The 26697-nt window shown below is 46.2% G+C and overlaps 1 protein-coding gene across 1 annotated transcript in view; it reads left to right on the forward strand.

Moving 5' to 3' along the window:
- Nucleotides 1-1792: 1792 nt before the first annotated feature.
- Nucleotides 1793-26697, forward strand: part of LOC119446291 (ras-related protein Rap-1b) — a 100747-nt gene continuing 75842 nt past the window's right edge. The window contains exon 1 of the mRNA XM_049664873.1: nucleotides 1793-2859. Coding sequence (XP_049520830.1) covers nucleotides 2718-2859 — 142 coding nt within the window. The 5' untranslated portion in view covers nucleotides 1793-2717. The remainder of the gene's footprint in view (nucleotides 2860-26697) is intronic.

The following is a 26697-nucleotide window of genomic DNA, read 5'->3' on the forward strand; positions in this document are numbered from 1 at the left end:
CTGCAAGCTTCTCCGCAGGAACCACAACTGCTTTGACGTCATTGACACTAAATCCTTACCTCGCCCGAAATCCTTCGCGAGGGATCTCAGATTCATGCGGACATGCGTGTTTTACCGGCCGACCGTTTCCCTTACTCATGCCTTCCTGGAATTCCGCTTACTTACTGCAATGGCCCGTGCATTTTTGTGCGATACCTCTTGAACACGAAAGCCTGGCCTGCAAAGAGCAGGTAGATGCCTAGGTGACACGGTCTTTTAACGCTACCGCTAAAACGACACGCAAAACTTTCTTGGGCCCGTTCTATCAACCACCGATAGTACGATGTAAGAGAAGTTCCTTGCTGAAAGAAGGTGAAAAGTTCGAAGTAAATTCTCTATTTCGTATCAAAGGTTGTTGCACGCGAGACATTCAATGAGCATGCCTTCACAGTGGGAACACCCTAAGGTTTTCTCAGTTAGTCTTCAAACCGAAAATGCCCACCTACTAGCGACCTTTCAAAGGAAGCTCTAGGATGCTGGCCGTTTCCTCCCGAAGCTATTCCTTTCATCTTCTTGCATCCGCAATTCAAGAACTTCCCATAACCCTGCAGAAATGATGAAGAAAGAACACAAATCTAAGCCGTGTCTTCAAGAGGCGTGTAGTTTAAGAACATCACCACCGGCGATCAAAGAGAGAAAGAAACAAAGGCATTTGAATTTGTCTCGTAAAGACAGGCCCTACCGATAAACGCGAAATTGGCTGCCGCGCCCGTGCGCGAATACTTACCCGTGAATGAACATGAATGAACAGTAAATGGACGAGCGTCGCTCCTTTCAATGAAACGAGAGCACCCTACCCACCTCAGCTATCACGTGAAAGCGATGAATGAGTTGAACTACTCGCGAGGCCTCGTTCAAATGCCAAGTCTCCGTCCTGGGTTTCTCTCGTTTAGGGACGAAGAGAGGTCTGACCCGATGTTAATTGGCTTCGCCCTTTCGGACGCGCATAAAGTTCGCGCTGTATCACGAACGCAGTCAGAACCCAGCAACTGCGTTGCTATTCTCGAAACGACAACCCGCTCCTTCTTCATTCAGGCATTTGTCATGCGGTATTTTTTTTTCTTCCTCTCTCACGCCAGCGTATCTTCCACGCTCCGCCAGCTACCGACGCGGAGGAGACGCAACTGGTGGTTGTCATGGAAATTGGCCGACGCTAGTGCCGCCATCCAGCCGCTCGCGCGCGCACGCGCGCGCGCAGTGACGAGTCCTGTGGATACGAGTCAGAGCACAGATTCAGTGTCTTCTGTCTGGAGCCTCCCACGCGGCATCACGTGACCAGATAGCGTTTCTTCAGCCAACTTATCGTCGTTTACTGGATCGCCAAGCTACTCTCAATTGCTTGCTTCGTGACGGTAATATACCGTTGCTTAGTTGCTTAACTCATATTCGACTCGCCTTTCAGTTGTGCGATCCAGAAGTGACTGCCTTACGAAAAAAATTAAAATAAAGAAGAAGCAAAACGGGAAGATCAAGAACACTTCTTAAACACTGTCCGATTACAATGATTATTTTTATCTTCATTCATGAGCTTCTCATGACCAGTTATATTGAAGTGCGTAGCCTCAAGCAACCGAACTGGGGGCTGAGAAGCCTTTAGCGCATAGCTCCAGGAATCGATCAGTGCCGCCATTTTTCAGTCTCTCGTAATCGAGAGTTGTCCGCGCTCTTCTCCCGACACACGTCTCGCAGCGCCGCCTATGCATCCGTCCCTCCCGCTCCGGATGTCGAAGCAGACGACGCGGCTAAGTGGAAGCAAAAGATCGCGCAACGCACGCGCCGCAGACGGGGGCTCGCCGCCTTCCACTTATAACACCTCGTCTCGCGCAGCTGCGCAATACATTCCGCGTACTTACTACTTGGGCGTCAGCTCTCGCCGTGTTACGTGTGGTACTACGAGGGCAGTGTCCCTGCGTTACGTCGCCGCTGTCGGTATCGTACAGTGTCATTTTTCTTTTCGTCCCCCCAAAGCGCGAGTCGAAGACGAACGACGAGACGAAGACGACGATCTGCGGGCCGAACTCCTGTCCCCTCCCATGGTGAGGCGCTGAGCTTTTTCCGTTACGTACGGTCACCTTGAGAACAGAAGAGTGAGCGAAAAGTTTCGCAACGTTTACGAAACGCAAGAATTGAAAAGTAGAGGCAGCCGACCGACGAGTAAGACAGTGTGAACGACGTCACGAGCAAGTAGTATTTGAAGCGCTCGAAGAGCAGACGAAACGGTTTCAACGATGATCAGCTCTGCCTTTACGTAGACAGACGACCGAGATTTGAGTCAGCGAGCAGACGACACACTTTACAGCGACGCGGGAAGTCATCGACGAGCGAAACGAAAAGTCGAAGTAGGAGACTGCGGGCAAAACAGAGCGTATACGACCGGACAAGTAGGCTTCGGAACCTCGTTATAGTACAATACAGCGGAAAGAAGATACGATGCGTCGTTAAGATCTACGCCGTGTAAGGAAAGAAAGGGGGGTAGAAAAAAAAAGGTGGGAGAGAAAAGGTGCGCGTGACGTCGCTCTCTGTCCGCGGGAAACACGGCGTCCTTTCAAGAACCGTCCGATGAGAAAGTGACGTTCGCGTACAAGTGTGTCCTCCATGGGTCACGTCGCAAGAGTTCGGTGATCGAGGAGCTGGCGGTGGCGGGGGGAGGCGAGCGGCCCGAGCAGCACCTGCCCGGCATGCGGGAGAACAAATTGGTGGTGATCGGCGCCGGCGGTGTGGGCAAGACTTCGCTCATCGTACAGTTCCTGGAAGGATTGTTCCACAACGGTTACAAGCCAACAGTCGAGGACTGCTATCGGAGCTCCATACAAACGCCAGGTGAGAAGGATCTCTCAGTTCGGGCTACCATCCTTTTCTTTATTTCTCTTTTAATCCTTTTTTAATTTTATTTCACGCTGCTAGTCGAACAGGCGCAAACCTCCGCGGAGGAGGCGGGCCTATGATGGGGGGGGGGGGGTCACGATGGTACAGTAAAAGCCGATTACCCCTGTCCCAAAGGCACACATCTCGAGCATGTTTGAATCAATCGCGATCATACTCACTGCGAATCACTCGCTGCTTGGTAGTCATTCGCGAGAACGCTTGATTTTGGTCCGTCATTAGCTCAATCGCTGTTAGGTGATGTAATGTGATTACCAATGTAAGGCTGCCATTCGGCAGCTGTACATTGGTAAGACACCGCACGTTTAATGCGAAGGACGTGGGTTTGGTTCCCACCTGCGGTAAGTTAGCTTGTTGTGCACTTCCATTTCCCTCTACCTCATTATTTATGCATTTCATTTAAAACATAGCGGTCAACTAACTTCGCCCATGCTTTCTCCGGCTTCGCTGTCTGTTTCTTCGTATGGTTGTGATCAATAAAAAAAATTGAGCTGCTCGTATATCTCTATTCTCACTCAGTGCAAGAGAGACGTTTATATTAAGATTTTTATGGTTACAAGAAAGATAGAAAAATAAAGAAAGATGAAAGCACAAAATTATCAACAGCAGTCAGCCCTGACGAAGACGAGTCGAAACTTTGGCTCCTGACGCATATCTTATTCGGCCGCTGTCGATCATTTCTAGACTACTTGGTTTGTAAGCAGGAACAACTGGTGTTAAGGCCGAGTATAAACGCGACAGGAAGCTATATATAAAATGTTTGGTGGCGTCAGCTATCACCCCGTTTCTAATGGTAACCTTATGACATCCATCCATGCACCTACGCAATTCGTCCATCCAGCCTAGAAGGTTAAGTACACACTTAATAAAATGATCATGCACAGCTGAAAAATGCGTTAGCAGTTGAAGCAGATCAAGACGCAACAGTGAGTACTCTGAATCTTTATTACGCTGGTCATACGCTAAGTAGGCTGATTTGAACACAGATTCGTTTATCCCTTTCCTAGAAACCAGGCACGAGGTACAGTTAATTTTTTTTAAATCACCTCCTGTGGTCATATGTACTGGATAGACAATATTATGAGCAAACGAAATAAGAACGACAACATTTCTAAGTGTGATTGCTCCAGTTCGTGATCTTGTAGTTACCCTTAGACTCAGTAGCACGCGTTAGTATATTATACTTAACCTAGGAACGTCAATAAAGCCAATGGTGCTCAGCATTGAACGTTAAAATGCAAATTAATGTTTTCTGATTCACTGAAACCTTGCGTTCTGTTTATATTCATGTTGTATAGAGCGGATTCAAAAAGGTGTGACCTTGCTTTGCTCTAACAGCACTTGGTTCGGGTTATGGCATCGACACTTGTTGTTGGCAGTGCAGAAGTGTTGTGCAGTAGTGGACGCGTACCAGTGACTTGTCAGGAGTAATTTCCTGCCCTTTTTTAATTTATTTTTTTTACCTTTGACTTCTATTTTCTCTTAACCTCGTCAGGTGACAGTACAAAGTACTGCACAACTTAACAAAATGAGAGCCAAGATGGCCAAGTGTCTGCTACTCTATTCAACGAAAATGTCAAGACTTGCCGCGTAAATTATGTACGTAGTGTGATGCACAACCGACGGCAAACTTTTCGGAGCGCGGTATCTGCGAAACTAAATATAAACATAGCTGGAGTCACTGCATACGCCCGGGATTCAGGACAGGCTGCATATGTATACACAGATGCGAATTTCACCCAGTGTGACTGTACTGGGCCTCGAGTTCCAGAACTTCCAAAATTGCCACAAAAATAATAAGAGCGAGAGATAGAGAGAAACGTGACTGTACGAGATAATTCGTAAAGGTAAATTAGTGTGCCACCTTAGTTAAACGATCACAGCCAGAATATTCGGCATGTCAGGCCATGAAGGCCAGTGGGGCTTTCTTTAAGGCGATGTGTCAGCGTGCAATGCGAGTGCAATAAGTGTTCTGTGTGGGGTTTTTTTTTTTTTATCCACGTGAATCTATGTTTCTCTCCTTACAATCATCATAATCATTATCATCATATTCTTCTTCGTCACTTTCTTTCTCTCCTATTCTTCGCCGTACGCCAACGCTGAGTAGCTGTACCAGAATACATTCGTTCAGGCCTATCCCTCAGCTTTCGTCTTACAATAAATCCGTCGCTCTCTCGCCATGTTCGCATGACCAAAGGGTACCACGCTCATAATTGTACTCGCAAGGTAACGTCTTGAAATCCTAAGCAAGCACTATAGAAAAGTAACAATGTGTAAAGCGCTTCGCATGCGTACATCTTATGACAGTTCTGAATGAAAATGCTGAGCTCCAATGTTTACTTGCACGCCCCAAGCGTGTCGGGCGAAAGATTCGCAGGGTATAGACGCATGCGCGTTCGGTGTGACGGCAGCATGTCATCATGCAGTGACATGATGACATGATGACATGACGCGCATATCGCGGGACTCGATACATAGCGTGGTGCAACTTGTCCTTGCCTTGTGTCTCGGAATGTGCCAGTATGTCTCGGAATACACGCGCACTTCATGCACTCTGGTTAGTGAACTTCGCTCTAGATTTTCCGAACCTGCGAGGTTTTTTTTTTTCTTTCTTATCTTAAAATATTTTTTGTCCTATCACTATTACTATTACGCGAAAAGGAGTGGCTATCACCATTATGCGGTGATTGAATATCTTTTTTCAAGGTCAAGTCGAAGTCGAAAGTTTATTCGACAGCAGTGCAGATACAGTTGCCAGGGGCACAGACAAAAAGCACGAAAACAGGCTTGACGGGGTCTGTACCCCCTTAAAAATAAGAATTCACACTGGCAACATGAACGATAGCAGCATTTTCACAGTGACTACATAGCGCAATCGAAGTACATGTTACAAGGGAAGAAAACAAACAAGGCAAGTACATCGCGTCGAAAGAAAAGCAAAACGCAAGTGCAACTTATTAAAAGAATTAAAATTTTTGTCTGTTAAGGAGAAATGGCAATCTATAACTGATCGTTTTGGGTCGCCATATTGCGCTCGTAAAGCTGTAATGTGCCAGATTGCTTGGTGACGTGTGTTGTATGTGATACGACGTTTCGTGAGACGAGCTAATCTTTCAAGCTTCCCCTTTCGCTCCCTGTTTAGGAGTAAATAATTGTAAAAAATAATACATCTTTTTGATTCCAAGAGAGGTAAAGAGATGCTCTGTGCGAGCATCGAATCTCGAATTAGTGATTGCACGTAGTGCTTTCTTCTGCAACCAAAAACTTTTCATCACATTGGTCTGAGTTGTAGCCCAAACCAGGAGGGGTATTCCGTAAGAGTCCACCTAGTGGACTGTCCATTTCGACCGTCGAGATTGGCTCTTGAAGCACGAGCAAGAATGAGCCAGCTAGTCTTCTTCTCGCTCGAGCTGCTGGAGCCAATGGCGACATCCAAAATGGACAGTACACTAGGAGAACTCTTACAGAATACCCCCCCCCCCCCCCCCAGTTTACAGTACGGGCTATATGAAAGAAAAAGGGAGTTGTATATAGCAATTTAATATTTTGAGGAAGAAAGGAGCCTAATCTCGTAAGGATGCCAGCAACACGAGCAAGTTGAATAGCGACCCTATCGATATGAATATTCCACGTTAAATGTCGCTCGAACATAACTCCTGGAGCTTGGACTGATGGAGCAACATCAAGGTAAGCATTGCCATAATTTAAAGCACTCTAGAAGTCTATCTGGCGATTTGTGGATTTAAAGAGCACAGCTTTGGTTTTGATAGTATTAATTAACAGGCAGTTTGATCTGCTCCATGCATTTGATTTACTGAGCATAGTGTATGCTTTGTGCACTAAATATTCTGCGTCTGTTGAGCTGAAGAATAAGCTGGTGTCGTCCGCATCTATCACAAACAGAGTTGTTAGATCAATGTATACCATGTCATTTATGTAAATGTTAAACAAAACGTGGTACCCTGGAACACTTCCTTGAGGTACACCTGATATGACTGCGAGATCGGCCGAAGCTTCATTGTCATGACGGTGAAATTTCACATCGCTATCGATTATATCTAAAAAGACACCCCTCAATCCATATATTTAAAGTTTCTCCAACAAGGTGTGGTGATTTATCCGATCGAATGCCTTTGAAAATCAACGAATATCCAGAGTGCTAGTAATTTACGTTCAATGGCATCTAGAAGAAATTATTTTTGTGTTAGAAGCGCCAGCTCGGTGAAGAGCACTTTCCGGAAGCCGAACTGACTTTTTTGTTATTGTGCTGTGCTTTGCACAAAAAGATCTCATGTGGTCGTTAATTTTTCAAGGCCCTTGGAGAAAACGGGGAGAATAGATATGGGCCTGTAGTTGCTTAGATTATCAATATTTCCACCCTTAAAAAGGACACTAACCTTGGCTAGTTGCCTCGGTTCCAGAAACGTCCCGCGCATAAAAGTTAGGTTGTATAATTGACTGAGGACAGGGCGAAGCATATCTAATATGTACTTAACTGGTCGAATTTTTAAGGTCGTCGAACGTCACAGCTTCTCGCGTTGTGGAGACTAGAAAAGACATGAAACACTTCTGACGGATTAGTTGGTCTTAAGAAAGCACTTTCGCTGCATTTGACTTGCATATAATCCAAACAAGCTGTGTGAGAAGAACTTTTACCGATGAGAGAAAGAAGTTGTTAAAACTATCACATAGTAATCTTTCCGAGGTTACTACGCCATCTATATCTATTTCATGAGTACCGTGTGACCGCACCTGCCGGCGATCAAGTGTAAGGGGGAGCTTCTGCCAGACACCATCACGGCGTTTTATCGTATCGCTATAAAATGGATTATGAAGGTATTTTTTTTTGATTGCCGGAGGAAGCTCGTTACCATATTGCGAAATTGAATGTCTTTCTTTTATTTTGAATTCGGTAGAAAAAAAAAGAACGAAACGAAATGTGGCTCCTATTCACAAAGTTTCATTTGTGTAACAGCTCTTCCTCATTGGCGGTCATACGGGTCGCTGCGACTCGAGATTGCGACCGGTGTTTCAACGAGACGATCTCCGCTCCAGCGGGGGGGGGGGCCCCAGTAGCGTACGGTTTTTGCGTAAGAAGGGTTCTGTGAATGCGCACCCCGATCTTAAGTCTACGCTTCCGGTTATAACCAAATCGTGTTTCGTAACGAAACCGTATCTGCGCACAAATCGGTGTTTTGTAGTTATAAATCCAATCAGCAACGAGGCGTCCTCCTCTTTCACATCACGCTCTATGCGACGCGCGCGAACGTGCACGGGTCTTGTTCCAATTTCTTGTACTGTCTCCTTGACGTTACAAGGGGACTGAGTGGGCAGACGTTTGACGACGTAGCTTTTAATTTGAACAATCCTGGAGGTTCTATAACCAGTGAAAGAGTGTGTGCAGGTTGTGAATGTATGCGATACAATTATGCTTTTCTTTTTTTCGCGCGTTACAAGGGGTAGCCGTTACCATTCGCGTATTCGCTGGTAACAACATTCGCTGGCATCAACATATTATATAAAAACGCAAATGAAAAATAAGAATGATGAGTTTTGGAGAGGAGCCCCACTGAAGCAGTCGGGTAAGACTTGAATTGCTCCTTTTTTTTTTTTTTAGGTATCCGCTTCCTTTTGGTCGTAATAAGTTTCTTCCGTTAGATTGGGCCTGGGCGTAATTTAATCAGTATCACAGCATGCTTATGAATCGAGCTTCGTGGGTTCTGACGCGAAAACTGAAAAGAATGCATTGTTCCCGAAATTACCTCGTTCTTTTTTTTATTGCTGCGTTTACGCTACCGATTGATTGATTGATTGATTGATTGATTGATTGATTGATTGATTGATTGATTGAGTGAGTGAGTGAGTGAGTGAGTGAGTGAGTGAGTGAGTGAGTGAGTGAGTGAGTGAGTGAGTGAGTGAGTGAGTGAGTGAGTGAGTGAGTGAGTGAGTGAGTGAGTGAGTGAGTGAGTGAGTGAGTGAGTGAGTGAGTGAGTGAGTGAGTGAGTGAGTGAGTGAGTGAGTGAGTTGCGCGAATGGGAGATTAGCGTTGCAGGTCCGATTTCGAAAGCACACGAATTGCAGAAACAGCAACCGTATCTATGGAACGAAACGCATATGTAGCAACGCCATGCAACGCGTGCCAGGTACTTTGGCACAGGCAGCCGTCGTCCCGGCGCGAAATGTCACGCTGACATTTAAAGAGGCGCCGACCAGAAACCACTACTTTCGTGATTTTTTTTTACTCTCTTTTCGCCGAACCAAGGTTGTCGAACTGCATAAATCGCATCGCGCCCATTGATCGTTTTCTCAATGGTCTCGAAGTGACGTCAACTTGGTGTCTACAGGGGCTCTACGCCAAAGCAACATGCTTCGGACGCGCGTGTGTTTTCTCGGAGTGTCGTTGGCACCTATAAAGAAACACTAACGGGAACATCTTTTGCGATGTATGATAGTGGTTACGCTCAATACCAATAAACCCCATTCTTATCCATAAGAATAGGCTTGGTAAGCAATAGGAGGCGCAAATTCGGAATACGGGCGGCGACGCTGCCTTGCCACTCCCGCGCCCGCTCGCCGTGAGGTCATAGATCTTGACCAATGTCTGCTCGGGGCATACTTAACGTTTTGTCGGTGAAGGTGGATTATAACTGCATTCTAAATGATCCAAAGACTGAAGTTTGAAAGTTTCAAGACCGTTTACTGAACCACGACTGCCCCTGAATGCGCGAAAATGTGTCGATCTTTGTGACGTCGCACGAGCGTTCCAGTGCTGAAGCTTTGGCGCGAAATAAAAGAAATAAAACTTTGATTTTCAATTTCGCGTTTAATGATCGTCATATTACCGCAAAGTTAAAGAAAAAGATATCCTTTTAAAAAAAGTGCCACATCAGTCTGAACTGCATGATGTGGTGTTTCTATATGGTGTCCCTTTATGTTACGCACGATCCCCACACCGGCGAGATATTCGTCTCTCGTTGCGTGCGGAAACCAGGGAACGCACGTGCAGCACCAGATTACGCGCCGAACAGCTAACTGTTTAAGTGAGCGTCGTCCTCGTTGAAGCCGACCATAAACGTCCGCAAATGAGCCGCCGCTCGACACCCGGCATCACGAAATGGTTTGGTTAATGGAGGACGGGGACGTGTTAATCTATACTCCTGGCGCCATGCAACCCAACTCGTTAAAGTTTCACCATCGCGTTTGCGTCTCATGACGTCCCTAAGTGGAGGCTCAGGGCCCTTATATATATTGCGCGGCATATAATAGCCGCCGTCCGCCGACTCGCTCGCTACAGCCCTCTTTTCGGACAGTAGGATCGTGCCAAGGATTCCGATGTAAAATAGAGATCATTGTCGTTGCTACTGGGCACACACGAGCCGGAGGCGGCGTTTGGCGTTTGTGACAGGCCATGCTGGTCGGGCACGCTTATTTCAGTACACTATGGGGAACACGCGCTGAAACTTCGCATGTCCAATAACAACACTAACATAGTGGAAACAAACAACAAGCAAACAAAAGTGTAGGAGAAGCGCCGTAACACCCAGCCTAGCGGTAGGAGGAAACAGTATTTAGTAGAACGAGTTGCGATTTCGCGTTAGCAAATTCACCGCTTATCTTGAGGTCCCATGTGCCCAGTATTTGATCCGACTGGGCATCGGCGTGCTAGAACGCAGCAAAGTAGGAGCTCCTCGCAACGCGCATGGCTTAACACATCATTATATGAAATAAACATAGACACAGGTGGGCATCTTCCATGGTTCGAAATATCGTATCATTTTCGAGACCTGCCTGCCTGCCTGTCAGACGGCGTCAGTATATTTCAGTAGGAGAGTCAAACTGGCGTCACGCCTACTCACCAGCGCTGGTTCGATATCGCTGTGTGGTTCGCTATCGCTGGTTGCCTATCGCTGTTCCCTATCACTGTGCGGTTCGCTGTCGGTTTGTGGTTGCCTATCGTTGTTCCCTATCACTGCGTGGCTTCCTATCGCTGGTTCCCTATCACTGATCTTTGGATATAACGCGCCGCATAGAGTTTCTGGTAAAATCACTGGAGAAAAATTTGGCGGTGCTGTGTTTCAGGTATCATGCGAATCATGGGTATAGCTCATAGATTTGTCTAATCTTCATGGTTCTGGCTTGAGACATTCTTGTGAGGTTATCTATTGTGCTTTACCTTTCTTTTCACAGAATCACACTTTGTAAAAATTAAAACAAAACTATTTCTGGAGGTCAACGTTCCAAAACCACAATGTGCTTACGAGCCACGTCATAGTTGAGAACTACGGATTAACTTTGAGCACCCTGGGGGGAGGGGGGGGGAGGGCGGGAGGGGGGGGGTGTTCTTTAACGTGCACCTACATCTAAGCAAACGATCAAGCAGCGGCTGCGACCTCGAGCTTATAGCAGCGGGACGCGAAATCATATTTTGTTCAACGCACGAAGGCAACAGGTTTCTGCGCACATGCATAAAGGTTGCGAGTCATTGCATTCATAACGCTGTATCTTGCTCAAAAATTATCGTTTTGAATGTGCCCAAGCCGCTTGAAGCCAGGAGAACAGAGTTTCGGCAGATTCGTGTTCTGTACCGTTTTCATGATTTTCTGAAACGCCATACCCAGAGATTCCCCGTGACAATCGGGCCAGAGTCCCCTGTAACATATTTTGTCCCAAAGGTTCTGCACCAACAAACGTGCCAGCCGCTATCGAGGCGACGGTTGTCACCCAGCACCAAATCTTACATGATTTCTGAGTAACTTCAGAGGAAGGAGAAATAGACGGAAAGACAGGGAGGTGAGCCAGTTCTCAGACCGGCTGGCTACCCTGTGCTGGGGTGTAACTCGTAAAATTAGTAACTCCTAAAGTTCGTAAGCAACACATGATGACGCGATCCGTGTCACTCATCTCACGTAAGTTGCAATGAAATTGAAATACAAACATCAGCTCTTTTTTATGGACATCTGCTTTCAAACCGAGAGCTAAAAAACTTAATTATGGGGTTTCCATGCCGAAACCACAATCTTATTATGAGGCACGCCGTAGTGGGGGACTCCGGAAATTTGGACCACCTGGGGTTCTTTAACGTGCACCTAAATCTAAGTACACGGGTTTTTTCGCATTTAGCCCCCATCGAAATGCGGCCGCCATGGGCGGGATTCGATCCCGCGACCTCGTTCTCAGCAGCCCAACACCATAGCCACTGAGCAACCACGGCGAGTTGAAAAAAAAAAAAACGAGAGCTTGTAAGGCCTAAAGCGGGGAGGTTTCGGCTGCAGCGTACCCTGATACTGAATTATTTGGCTGATGATCGCAAATAAGTTAGTAATTCAGAACCAAACGCAATATATTGTTCGTTGTTATGTACCAGCGATCAATGACTTAGCCAGAACCGAAGTACATACATCCAAGAGCACTGAATTTATCCTATTCTATTTTATTAATGCGAATAGCATTCTCTTGAAACGTCACCCACTTTTCGGCATGTCTATCCTTCGCTATTTAACCTCTTTCCCGCCAACTTGAGTGACCGGGTAGTCCACGGTCTAATAGATAGAGCATCCTGCTGCTGTGCTGAAGGAATAAAAGTGGCACCTCAGTGGTCGTACGCACGCCGGCAAAAGATTTCTGCCTTTGGAATAAACAATTTCGCTTGCTTCTTCTGCCTGTGTAAAAAACACCGCCGTATATCTTCTCTCAAGTGAAACTTCAGTGCGTTGAATGTAATCTTAATAAAACAGAGACTCAACACTCCAAGAAAGCGAAACAAATCGTTTAAAATGTCCCCCCCCCCCTTTTTTTTTTTTAACAGCGGAGCTGTTTAAGCCGAGCGTTAGTCCGTAACGTGCGAACAGAATTGTGGGCCGATCCTGGCGGTAGTGCAGAAAGGATCCAGGCCCAATGGCTCATACCCCTGTGAAAATACCCCTGCGAAGCTGAGCCTGGCTAAGTCTAGCTAAGCATGGTTGGGACTACTTAAGCTTAGTCAGTCACCGATAGCCAATCGATAGCCAATCAATAGCTGATCGATTATCGATCAATAATACATAAATTCCGGAAAATGCTGGGGATGAATTGGTAGTGCTCAGCCTAGCCCAAATACGTGGCCAATACTTTTCGATGGCCAATCGATAGCCAAATAATAGCTAACCGATAATCAACAAATAATCAATAAATTCCGGGAAACGCTGGGGATGACTTAGTAATGTTTAGCCTAGCCCAAAGGCCAGGACTAGCTAGGTGCCCATCAGCTCCACTGTCTCTTTAAAGCATTGCGTCTCCAATGCAAGCTTCGCTATATATATATTGAGGAACCACACGTTTGCTTAATCCGTCTCCTTTTATAGCAAAAGAAAAAAAAAACGAGGAAGGAGGGCTGTAGCGCGTTTCTGAGCCAATTAATTATTCAACTCCCGCTTTCGTGCCAAAGTGTTTACGCAACACAAAGGCGCCGCGCTGCGGATTCTGCATCAGTGATTACACGCGGAAGTGCTCAGGCACCGTTGTCCTGACAACCGCGTGCGGTTTAAACGTGAGAGATATGTTTCGCCCGAAAGGAGCGGGGCATCCTTTTTGATGGCATTATCTTGGCATTTCAAGGAGATGCCATCCTTTTAGAGCGACACATAAACTTAACGGTGTCGCTATCTACCACAGTCTCTTTGTTTAGGTGCGCGTTCCAAACAATACTTTGAAATAATAATTAAAAAAATCATCGCCCAAGCACTCCGTACAGATGGTTAACCAGCGAAGCTGAAACGTGCGGCCCCGGTTTTTATCTGTGGGTCATTCGCGATGGTACAATAAAGTATTTCTCAATTATTGGTTACGTCTTTGTGTTTATTAATAAGGTTACACACAAGTTCGGCTGCGACGGAGAAAACGACGTCACTGACGGTATGCCCGCAGTCCGACGTTGTCGCATTGCCGCTTGCGATTCTTTAAAATTAAATTGGTTCAAAATTATAATCTGTCCGGGACGTAAGACAATGAATGGCTGATAACCCCTTAAGCAATGGCCGATACCCCCCCGTAAACGCGGCCTCCCCATTACGACGACAGAAGATAAGTGAAATTCTACGCTGGAATGATGAGCGGCAACGGAGCCAGCTGTGGAAGAAGACGACTATGACGAACGCGGGGGAAGTGGAACGAGCGCGTTCGCGCGGTTGCGCGCCAACGAGACCGCTGCGGAAGATGACGATGCTCGAGACATTGCTGATGATGATAGTTTCTGCGCACATCGAACGGACGGGTTTTTGCTTCGCCTAGCCATATATAGCTTCGCCGTAAAAAAAAAAGAAAAAAAAGGAAGGATTCTGAAGTTTTATTCACATGTATACCGGCTACTCCTACTCGAGTCTGCTCGCACTAACCGGAACTCACGCACATACATACGTGTTCACGTCCGTTCACACTCGTCGACGGTCACTCACATTTCATACGGACGTCCACTCAAAATCATCGCCACCGAATTTCGTTAACACTCACGTTAACCGGCCCACACTCCAGTTCATAACTCCCGTCCACTGACACCTTTCGTCACTCGCCAACGCGTTATGTCTCACGCCTGTGGAATTAGTGTGGCGCGAGTGCGCCATCGTAAACGTGAGTGAGTAGCTATAAGAGTGAGTATGCCGACCTTCGCTTGACTATCCGCAAGAGCCATAAAGGTTGAAGAGGCAAGACGCTTATCAAGAAGCCTCTAACCGTCACGAACAAAAACATAAAGAGGAAAAAAAAATAGTGGGGGGGCAGGGGGGGGAGGGGAGGGGAGGGGGAGTAACCGAGGAAGGTGAAACGAGAAGAGACCCGTCCCCTCGGGCCTGTTTCCCAACTTCCGCTCTGCGTGCTGCCTCATTTCCGGCAGTGAGTTGACTTTAGCGCCGCTTCCACCCACAGCACCAGGAGGACCTCGTTCGCTCTTCGTGATTCTTTCACCTGAGCTCTGTTTGTCTTTAGTCGCTCGTGTGCGAGTTCCCTCAGACCCGTTGACATTGGATACTCCAGCTCAATCAATAACTCGAACTATGAACCAATCAATCAATCAACTTTCACCAACCCATTCTTGCCTGCCTGCCTGCCTGCCTGCCTATCTATCTATCTATCTATCTATCTATCTATCTATCTATCTATCTATCTATCTATCTATCTATCTATCTATCTATCTATCTATCTATCTATCTATCTATCTATCTATCTATCTATCTATCTATCTATCTATCTATCTATCTATCTATCTATCTATCTATCTATCTATCTATCTATCTATCTATCTATCTATCTATCTATCTTACTTCCAGCAATTTATTTGCCAAGTAATACATGTATTTTAGCGTTAGTTACAAGCAGATATACCGCTCAGGTGCATCCGTAAATGTCTTGGACGGACTTGAACAACGAAAGAGAGCAACTAACAGAATGTGCTTTACCGTCTCTGCAGTTTGAATTTGCATTGTCCTAAACGTGACAAAAAAAAATTAAGCGTCAATATAAGGCCAGACGCTGTTAAGTGTCCTATCACATCGTCCTTCCAGAAAAAAAAAATCGACCTAGAAAGCAGGTAAAATGAAGCGCTCTCCAACCAGTTCTCGCTCACTATAATGAAGCACAACTACCAATATGAACTGGTTGTTCGGTAAAGCACGTGCGGCATTTTCTACGAATAAGGTAGAGAGGTGTTTCACCTCTTCTGCCCGGCGACTAAATGTGCCTTCGCCAATACGCGTAGCGTTCCGCGAGACTCTGCGCTGGAGAAATTTACGACAGGGGCGCACTGTTACGAAACAAGATTGCCGACAAAGGGACTGCCTCTACGATTGTCATCAGTGCAGCTTGTATGAGCAAAGAAATGTCGCCGTTTGTAGTCACGTGATCATATAGCTGCGCTGGAAATAACATCGATGAATCAAAACGAAAGAAACGAGACGAACGAAATTTCGAACGTACGAAAATTGGGACGAGCTGGCGTGAGTGCGGCCGGTTTGTAGCAGTGATTCGGCCTGGCTCCACACCACCCCCAAATTGAGCGGGTGGGTAACGTTTCGCATAGGAATGACACGTTGGCTCCTTAAAAAAAACGGTGCAGTGTTACGAGAGTTAGAAGGAGTGCGCGCAAACTTGTACGGTGCAGAGTCCACATGGCCTCCGCTACTAAACTCGGCACTACATTATTGTACCGTCCGCGGAAAACATTTAAATGAGTTGGTCAACACTTTGGGAATAAAGTCTTGCCTAAAGAGTGCAATGACAACACATCCGCCGCCTAGGTTTGTGAGTGGTGGCGCGGGCTAACACTGCCAGGGTTATTTCTAGTTGTAAGACATAAATACCCCAGAAAGTTGATGGGAAAACGGCGCCGCAGTAGCTCAATGGTGAGAGCATCGCATGCGTAATGCGAAGACGTGGGTTCGTTAGCCACCTGCGGCCAGTTGTTTTTTCATCCATTTTCATTTTCATTAATTTATCATTTCTTTAGTTCAATTAGTAAGTACAAGTAATTTCCCCTATGTTGTCCTTGGTGTCACTGTTTGTTGGCTTCTTATGATATGATTAATAAAAATCGGGCCCCTCGGTTCCTTCTCACACATTTCTTAAGGGGTATAGCTGCTCATCGTACATAGTAAAACAATGTCTGAGCCGTAACTTCCGCGTCAGTGTGAAATTCTTCACTATGGCTCCGCGTAAACGAGTAAATGTACTCTGCCGGCTAGGAAACAAAACAAAACAAAAAAATCTGAGAAATGGAGTGAATGAACTATAATTTAATAAATAAGGGAGTAATGACAAGAACCTTTTGAGGGAGTAACTGGTTTTTACGTATGTTAGTTCCGTAAGAGTCATTCTACCCCTCGATGGAGTAAACGATTTACTAACGTTGGACACATACGAGTGCACATATAGTTCGCCAGGGAGCAGACAAACTCTCAAAATGGAGTTAGCTACACGAGAATGAAGGGAGTATATTGTAACTTCGTTTATAACATTTCTTGTACCCCCTCAAAGAAGTTACCGATTCGCTTAGATTGAGCGAAAACGAGGTAACGTACTACGCCGCGGAGTAAGTACGCAAAAAAAAAAAAAAGAAACACTTCAAAACAAGAGTCAAATGTGAGGCGAGCTGTTACACCCAAATAAAGGAGTTTTATATAGAAGTGAGTGTCGAAAGCTGCACATAACCGCAAAGATAGCACAGCACGCCGCCCGGCTAACGGTCTGGACCAGCGCATACGGTTATGTTTAATACTTGTGGCGAAAAATGTGCCCTGTGCTCACTGTATACTATTGGCTGACGGAAGCTCAGTAGTACCTAGCACGATGCTGCACGCTTAAAATGTGACAAGGGGCGTAGTCCCGCGTCTACGTCTAGCTCGGCGACCATTCCAGTTCTCATAGAGTGATTTCCTCAAATGCCATTCGTGCCGTTGCCTATCAGCCATCACACGTTTCTGTGAGCGAACGCATAAAGTGTGCCAGGATGAACAGCAGTGTTCCTTTTCTTTCGTTTTGCTATAGAGAATGGATTTCCTGAAGCATTTCGTCCGCATTCTTTCGTTCTTGTTTCTCTTAACATATCATGGATGTACGGTGCTGGTAGTCGTAGAGCTTCCTACAATAATTACTAGAGGGAGCTCCGGCGCTGCGATTGTTCAGCCCACCGTGGGAATGATGGATTTCACCGAGGAGTTCATGGATTTTTCTGATCTTCGTGCTTGCGGATTCAAACGTTATTGCGGTTTTGTTTATTTCGCTTTCTCTGCCTTCATGCCCTCAACTTCAAAGCAATCTAAATTTTGTTTTCTAAATGCGGAAGACTCCGTGAACACCCATTATCGCTACTAATTGCAGCGGTTCAGCCTGTCGAGGTGGCCCAATCTAAACGCGCTGGGCGTTTCAACGCGCTGGCTTGCCCGAGAGAAATTTTCAAAGGTGATCTACGCCGCTTATCGATTCATGCGTCTATGGCGTAATGGTTTCAGTGTCGGGCTTCGGTGCTAGAAGTCCTGTGTTCGAATCCTGCAGTCAGACAATGTTAGTTATGATTATTTAATTATGTATAACACGGTACTTTGTTCAAATTTATGAGTTTAGAAAGCCATGAAGCCGTTTCAAGTCAGAAGGCAAAACGTTTAGGCAAATCCATGTACTAACCATCGTTCCCATTGCTGGCTAAAGCACCCCGCCCCGCCTTTAATTGCACACGCTAGCGCCAAAGTAAGTAACATTCGAAAATTGCAGACGTAAGATGAAATCACCTGACGCAAAACTGGCGTAATGGCGATCACTGCGACAAACGCCCTGTGGCGGACATAAAATTAATTGTTTTTTGATGATGATGCGTCGCTGAACCCCCGCAATGCCTACTGGGGAAATCACCGTCCCGAATGCCTTAGATGTTAATGACTACTAATCGCCACGGGGTTCGTTGGAGAGTATGCTGAATGGTGGCGCATCACTCATGTAATATTTAGTCAATGCAAGCGACTGGTGGCGTATACGCAAAGTAACCACTGAAGGTCGTTGTCAAGCAACAAGCCCACCCGTATGAACTTTCAGTACGCGTCGCACTGCCTGTGCTGTTATGGACTCGCGAAGCCGTCTGCCGACCGTAGCAGCGGGCTCCTCTTCTTTAGACATTGAACGCATTCTTACGAAGGGGATCCTTGGCTGACGTGACCTGAGGAGTCCAGTGAGCGAAGAGGATGCTGTCACGTGTCACTAACGTAACCGCATATACCTGCCTCCCTTATCCAGGTAGAAGCACTTGTCCTCCCCATGTAGTCGCGCTGTCACGTGACGCTATCGTAATTTCACAAACCCGCTACCTCCGTGACCTATTTTCTTTCTTTTCGCCTACACGCGCCTCCCCGTCTCTGCCAGATGTGTACGATGATAAACCACAACATCGGGTGCTCTTTGAAAACCCGTACAATGCCATCGAATTAAATAAGTACGCGGAACAGTATAGAATTTATAGAATGACCACTTTAAATAACAATACCAATGATCCACAGCATCAAACTGCGTTCCACTCTTCTCTCCGTGTGTGCTTTTGGCGGTGGCGTGCTGTCAAAATTGCCATCATTCCCATTACTATCATTACTCTAGATTACCATTACTACCATTACCCTAAAGCAATGAAGCATTGCATACCCGCCTCAGCAGTTGTAGTGGTGGTTTTCAACAGTGGACATCCACTTTCGCAGGGCCAAAATGGCGAGTCAATTTTTTTCAGTGGTCTGTGGCCACTGGCGTTTTTTGCTTACGCCGACACGAAAATTTCCTGGGCTGGCAGAGGTATGCAGCTTCGCTGCAAGAAGGCCAAGAAAACAAACGAAGAGATGGTCGACCTTCCTCAATCACACGATGAAGTTTTTATCGAGCATAAATAATAAGCTTATCTAAAAGCTTCATTCACATCCTATTTTCAGTTCTAACCAGTGCTCGAATACGCATTAACTGTTATGCCTAAGCGCACGATGCGCGCATTTCGTCGCAGTTCAAGTAAATAACTGCAGCTAAAGTCGCACTGCACCGGATACGACGAGAAAAGTCAGATTCCTTCTCTATGGAGTGTTTCTCTCCCTCGAAAATCGCACGCACAAGCTTCCCAACATGGAGAACTAATAAAATCGAATCTTTTATGAAATATGAAATTTGACGGTTACCTAAACTTTCAATCTCGTAAAGAAAACAAGAATCACGGAAAGGAAAAATCAAAGTCATCAACGAAGCCCAATAACGCAGGCTTTACGAAAATACCGAGTCGAAGCAAAACAAGTCGCGATGAAACCCCAGGCAGACTTCACCCTCTAACTCGGCGCTTCAAACGGTCTTTATGTTCTCTCTCTTTCAGTACACCGAAAACTCGCGAAACCCGTAGCATGTCTGGCTTTTCTTTTATGGGCGCCTACATTCTTAATTTCTATAGCCTAACGGGTGTATGTTTGTGCGTGTGTCTGTCTGTTAGTATCTATCTATCTATCTGTCTGTGCGCTTGTGTTAGTGCGAGTGGGTGCGTTTCTGTTCATACACGCAAACACACGCACGCACTTGCACTCGGCGTCGTAGCTCGAACTGCTGCAAGCTATCCATACGTATGCGCTCGTATATTGCGCAGTGCGGCTAGCTTTTGCTGGCGATAAACAATTTTCGAGCGGGACTCTCGTGCTGTGCGAGGAAGCCAACGGTATTGCGACAGACACGATGACATTGTGAGTTTTGCAAGGTCGAAAACAAAGAGAGCGGTACAAAAAAAAAAAAAGAAAAAAAAACCCCGCAAGCATAGGCGAATGAATGGAAGCGGGAAGCAGCGCGGATGCTCGCAGGAGAGTGGAAGAACTGTTGACGCAAAATTTAGGAAAAACAAACACGGGAACAAAAATAGTGGGAACAGTGGAAACACTGAAAACCGAAGCCTTTGGCGACGGAAACCAGTGAAAAATAAACACCGTGAGCGCGTGATCAGTTTTTCCTGCTGTCGGCGCCACTGTATGTCGGCCTACGGAATGCCGCCCAGCGTTCATTCAGTTCGAGGAAGTCTTATCCGGGGCTTGGCGGCTGAATGAGTCTTATATAGAGTAGCAGCTACGTAAGAGATGATACCCTATTTCTGGTGTTTTTTATGTGGACGCTGCGTAGATCGCTACGTGTCTTTCCTCGAATATTGCCAAAAAAAAAATAAAACGCTCACACATTAACCATATAGTAACGTTGTTTGCCGGGCGAGTTGGTTCATATTACTGGGTGAAAGCAACCAGCAGAAGAACACGGAAACAAAGAAGAACTACACAGGACAAGCGCTGGACTTGCAACGAAAAGTCGAATGAAAAATTCAAGGGCACTTGGGTATCCCTACGTGGATTATTGCGAAAGCATTGCGACGTCTCTCCGATGACGCCACGGCCTCGTTCGCGTACCTGCGTGGACGTCCAAAGGAGCCGGGCGCAGCTACTGAATGAGAAGTCGATATCTAAGGTTCGTCCATCAGAGCACCAGACAGAACTCACCGCAATCACCGAGCCGACTGGCAGCTCCGCGACGCGCGGCGCTATATATAGCGACGCGCGTCGCGGAGCTGCCAATCGGTGCGGTGATTGCGGTGAGATATGAACCGGCCACACAGATGCCGCTTCCCGGCATCTGCAGCTTTTGCAACCGTAATTTTTACCTGAAAACGCTTGCGGCGAACGCTATGCGCGATAGGTGCGCTTTCTGGTTCTTTTTTTCTTTCCTTCGCACGGCCGGCGCCGCCGCTGCCACGGATGCGCGGAGGTGAGAGCCATCTGGTGGTACTTCAAGGAACCCAGCGGCCCACGCGGCGCGCTCCTCCCGTTGATTGGCTGTGACCACATAATTTTCGTAGCATCTCCGGCCACGCCGCCAGATTTTCCGTTTCATGAGCCATATAATGCTTTGGCATTAAAATAGTAGTCCTGACAACGAAACAGTAACGCATGCGTCAACTTCAGCAACCTGCCCCGGAACAAAGTAAATAAACATAGTAAGCCAGTCAAGCATTTCAGTGATCAGGTGCAAACAAACCTAGTCACCCTGGAAATTCCATTCAAAGAATTGCGTCTTGCATACTCACCTGCTGCAATTCGTAAATTGTAATATGTACCGTAATGTAGTTAAGAATATAATTAGTCATTTGTGTTAATTAGTTGAATATGTGGTTCATTTCATCGTGCAAGTAATGGCCGCCTCTCTGAACAATCGAGCTGAAGGACTGGAAATATGTTGTATGTAACAGGCGATTTCTAAAAATACCATAAAACTTTTAAATGATCACCCTGTATACCACCAGGCAATGCTGATCACCGACGAACGAACGAACCAACCAACAAACGAACAAACAAACGAACGAACGAACGGCAGACGGACGGACAGCGCGCTTGGCGCGTGTGTGAATATATATGCAGACAAGATTTTCTGAGTATACATGACACGGGTTAGATTCGTCCAGCTCGGACGAAATTTTAAGAGCTTTATTTTCTTTTTTTTTCATTGAATGAAAAAAAACTGGGTAATGAAATAAACTGGCATTAGTAACAGTCACCACTTGCATTTGTCTTTCTCCATGCAGGGTGCCACAACTGTTGCTTTATTTTAGACGTACATAAGGAGAAACGAATATTCGACAACGTCGACTAGTGAATTTCGATTAGTGACAGCTTCGACTAGCGCGCGGTAACTTCAAGCATGCGTTAGGGGCCGGGGGGGGGGGGGGGGGGAAGGTGCAGGTGCGTGCGCGTCTTCTCCTCTAGTCTGGCCATGGCTGCCCATGTCTGTCGTCGCGGCTGAGCGCATACGCGGCCTGCGGGTCCTGTTGTAGCGATAGCTACATTACGCCAGGTTTTCGCCTCTTCGCCGTCGCCGCACTTTAATCCATGGCCGCACTGTGACGTCACACCACGGCCCTCGATTCTCCAGCAACTCGGCTCGTCGCGGTCGCCGCGCGGCCACCGCTCCTGCCGTTGGGCGCTCGCCGCGCCCTCTGTGTGACGACGTCACACCACGGGCCTCGGTTCCCCGGCGACTCGGCTCGTCGCGGTTGCCGCGCGGCCACCGCTCCTACAGGCGCGCGCCTGCCGTTGCCTGGCAATCGCCACAGATGGCGCGCTCGCCACGCCCTCTGTGTGACGTCACACCACGGGCCTCGATTCTCCGGCAACTCGCCTCGTCGCGGTCGCCGCGCGGCCACCGCTCCTGCCGTTGGTAAAGCCGTTGGGCGCTCGCTGCGCCCTCTAAATGACGTCACTCCCCGTGCTCCACAACTGTGATAAGCGGGAGTATAGAAGGGGAGAGCTCGAGTCGCCGCAGCCATAGTTAAGGCCGCAGTATGGATGGTGAGAAGTCGGCCAGCCTGAAGGAGGCCAGGGATCGCCGTAGAAATGAAATGGAGACAGCCCGCTGAAGAGACTCAAGAGGAGCGTGCCGAACGGTTGGCCAAACGCCGTGAAAGCATGCCGCTAGACGGGCTCGCTTAGCCTCTAACGATGAATCTACAGCGCCGACCTCTGATGAGCGCAGCCGGGGGTCTGTAGCTATCGCTGCTCGACTAGGTTTAACCAAAGCTAAACCACAGCCAATTTTTTTTGGAGGCAATCTCCGCGGCGGGTGCAAACGTTGTCATGCCGATATGGCTGGTGGCTTCTTGTGCGCTGTCTTGCCAGGCGCTGGAGGTCACGTAATCTCAACTTTTTGAGACGCACTGAAGCCAGAAGCAGCCCGAAGCGATTGCTATTCATTATTGGCGTTCTTTATCCCGCCAGTGTGTGACAGCGAGTGTTCGCAGTTATCGAGTTAGATCTCTTCATGTTTACCTGTATTGGCGTCATGCTGTGCTCTTTAATTTAATTAGTCAGCGAATGTTATGCAATTTACACGGCCGATATAACAACGAACCTGATTTCTTGTAGTAAAGCTTTTAAGTGCAGTTTGCTATCGGCTGTCAATTCGTCGTCTGTCGGGCCAGACTGCAACTCTTCCTTTTCTTCTTTTTTTTTTCTTTTTCGCCCTTGATGAGGAGTGGCCTGTGCTAACAAAGCCACAAACCTGTCCTTTAAATTCATATAGTTAAGATGTGTACAAACAAACAAAAAGGAAGGCATGAAACAAAGAAAACATTTTTGCGCGTTAATCAGCAGAAAATAACACACGCAGGTGAGTATTGAAAGACCGGAGAGAAAATACAAGCTTAAAATGACTGGAAGAGTCCCAGCCAGGCGTCGACCGGAAGATTATGCTTCATCTGATTCCGCTGCTACCGCAGGCAGGAAAGTGAGAGAGAGAGAGAAAAGAACGGGCAGGAAAATGAAAGAGATGATGGTCGAACGAACGGCCGACACAGCAGCAAAGATTTCGCTATAATCGCTCGCTTAGTGCTGACGTCATGCGTGACGTAAGTAGCGGCCTCCGTCCTCATAGCTGTGCACCGAACCGGAACTGTTTCGTTGGCTTGACGGCCACTTCGGGGACAGGTGACACAGTTCTCCACGAAACGGCGGTCGCGCGTGCGCCTCTGCTTGATGCGAGGTGAACCGACGAAAAAGATAGAAATGTTAGAGAGGCACTTAAGTCTCCTTGCGTGCATTGAATGCGAAAGCATTCTGGGCGTGTTGACTATATCGACGTCCACACTATTTCTTCGTCCATGTCACGTGACACTGCCACGTGACACTGCCGGACGACAAAACGACGTCGAGACGGACGAGACGACGTCACCTGACGCTGTTACGTGACATTGTCAAGTTGACAGTGTCACGTGACGTCATGACTTGGTCACGTTACTTAGACAATCTTGTGCTTACGGTATGGGTAAGTATGGCTACGCAAGACTACTCGCGATCAAATAAAACAATATCAAATAAAAATTTTTATTCCGTCGACGAGCTTGTTCTTTTGTGGAAGACGATGGCTCGAAAAAAAAGTAGATCTATTCACTTTAGAAGCTTCGAGGCCCCGTTTTCATGGTATAAAGTCAAAGTGTGGAAATATTTACGAAGTATTTGTACACATTGTATAATGATAAATCAGTTACGTATTCATGACAATTCATCATTCCTCTATAGAATTTCTAGAACAAAAAATGCGAAAATCTGGAATAGAATTTTACATAATGTGTAGTTTTCGCGCAAACAACATTTATCAATCCTACGCGACAAAAGTGCCTTAACTGCATAGTTCCCAGTTGTTTCTAAATTGATTCCGTATTGACAAAGTTCATTTTACATATTTGAAAGCGTGTGACGAAGCATTTGTTTTGTTAACATGAGGCGTGTAAAGAGTATTTTTCAAATATCATCACTGCGTGACTTATAAGACCTTGTGAGCAGTGTAAATTCTGAAAAATGTACGCTAGAAGTCCGTCTGAGTCGTATTTATACTTTCTGGCTAGATATAGTGGGTAAATGTTATGCGCAGACACGATATTTCATTTTATAAATAGGGGTTTAGTGCGCAGTTTTTTCAGCGCACGTAATGTGACGAAATGCGTTCTTTTGTAATATAAGCGGTTGGTTCATGTTCGTTAATGTGGTTGTGCCCTAAACTAGATAGCAATAATTTAAATGAGAAAAAACTAGTGCGTTACAAATATGAAGTTTAACATCTGCCTGGTAAGTGGAATCTAAATTTCGCCAGAGAGAGAGTGAGAAATGGAAGTGAGGAAAGGCAGGGAGGTTAACAAGACACCCGTCCGGTTTGCTACCCTGCACTGGGGAACAGGGGATATATGCGATAAAAGGAGAGAGAGAACGGAGAGAGTGAATTCCTACAGCCTTTGCTATCTGTGTAGCAACATGGTTAACATGAACGTCCCAAGCTTTTGAAAAAATACGCCAAGAGTCAACACTTTTTATACGCGAACTTCCCTAAGATATGATCAAAGGAGGTGCTGTACGGGATCGTCGAGGTGTGATGATAATAACTTTTTGTTTTGACCATGTTAATTTCAAGACAGTTCATTACTCTCCACTTGTGTAAATCGCGGAGAGCTTCATTAATATACTTTGAAAAGTTTCATAACAATGACTGCGAAAAAGAAATGGTTGTATCTTCTGCGTAAGTTACGTATTCTGCGCCGTAGCTAACTTGTGTAATGTCATTTACACAGAAGTTAAATACGAGCGGTTCACGTATCCATCCTTGCGAGACACCTGAGGTAACTGCTTTGTACGGAGATAAATTGCCCTGGATGCAAACACATTGCATTCTACGCTGCCGGCAGGATGATATAAGCGCGAGTGGTGTGCCTTTAATTTCAGATAATTTAAGTTCTTTAGTAAGAGTTTAATGGTTTAGATGGTCAAATGCTTTCGAGAAGTCAATGTGTGTATATACCAGCTACCAGGCGTTTTTCAGCGAAGGCTTTTAGAATGATCTCCTTTTGTATGACAAGGGCAAGTTCCGCCGATCTCTTCTTTTTTCTGAATCCGATCGCAAATTAAGTAGGACTAATCAAATTGTACTTGTTTGCAAACCCAATTACTCTAGCATACATTATTTCATTTTTTCAAAACCTTTGGAGAACATGGGCAGTATGGAGATCGGTCTCTAATTTGATAAGTTCTTTTTTCTCCACCTTTGAATATCGTAATAACTTTTGCTATTACCATTTTCTTCTGAAGAACACCTGTCGAGAGAGCAAGATTATAAATTTGCATTAGCTGTGGCTGTATAATATCAAGAACGTACTTTACTGACCTGATTTGAATGTTGTCAATATCACACGTTAAGCTCTTCTTAAGAGATTTATACACGTTATATACTTGTATTTCACTCTCACTTGTGGGGTCCATACATACACTTGTAGAGTTTCTGCAGATACCCATGAATACTACGACTATGTACTGCCCCGTGATTCTCATGGTGGCTCAACGTCAGCATGGGAATCATGGGTATAGTACATAGTGCGTTGGGTACCACACGTATGTACGTCCAAAGTATTAGAAAAGTATTCTAGAATATGTGCAAGGCTGTCAAAACAGCATGGCCGACCACCAGCTAACGCGGCAATCGCTTCTCTACCTCGTCTTTTTCGTGCTGCATTGTCATCGTGTTCATGCACAAACGCATTGTAGCAATAGACCCGCTTCACTTTCTTCCTTGGTTTGGCTTCAAACGGCCATGTCACTTCGCACACTGATGAGTTTTAAACTAAATATTGTGGTACGAATGCAAGAAATTCGAAATGAATATGCATGCGGACAGATATTTATTGTCTGGCTGTGCTTAGAAAGCTATAAGTGCTTGGAAATTTAGAAAGATGGAGCGTAA

This window comes from Dermacentor silvarum, chromosome 3 (assembly GCF_013339745.2).
Source record: "Dermacentor silvarum isolate Dsil-2018 chromosome 3, BIME_Dsil_1.4, whole genome shotgun sequence".
Classification (NCBI taxonomy): domain Eukaryota; kingdom Metazoa; phylum Arthropoda; class Arachnida; order Ixodida; family Ixodidae; genus Dermacentor; species Dermacentor silvarum.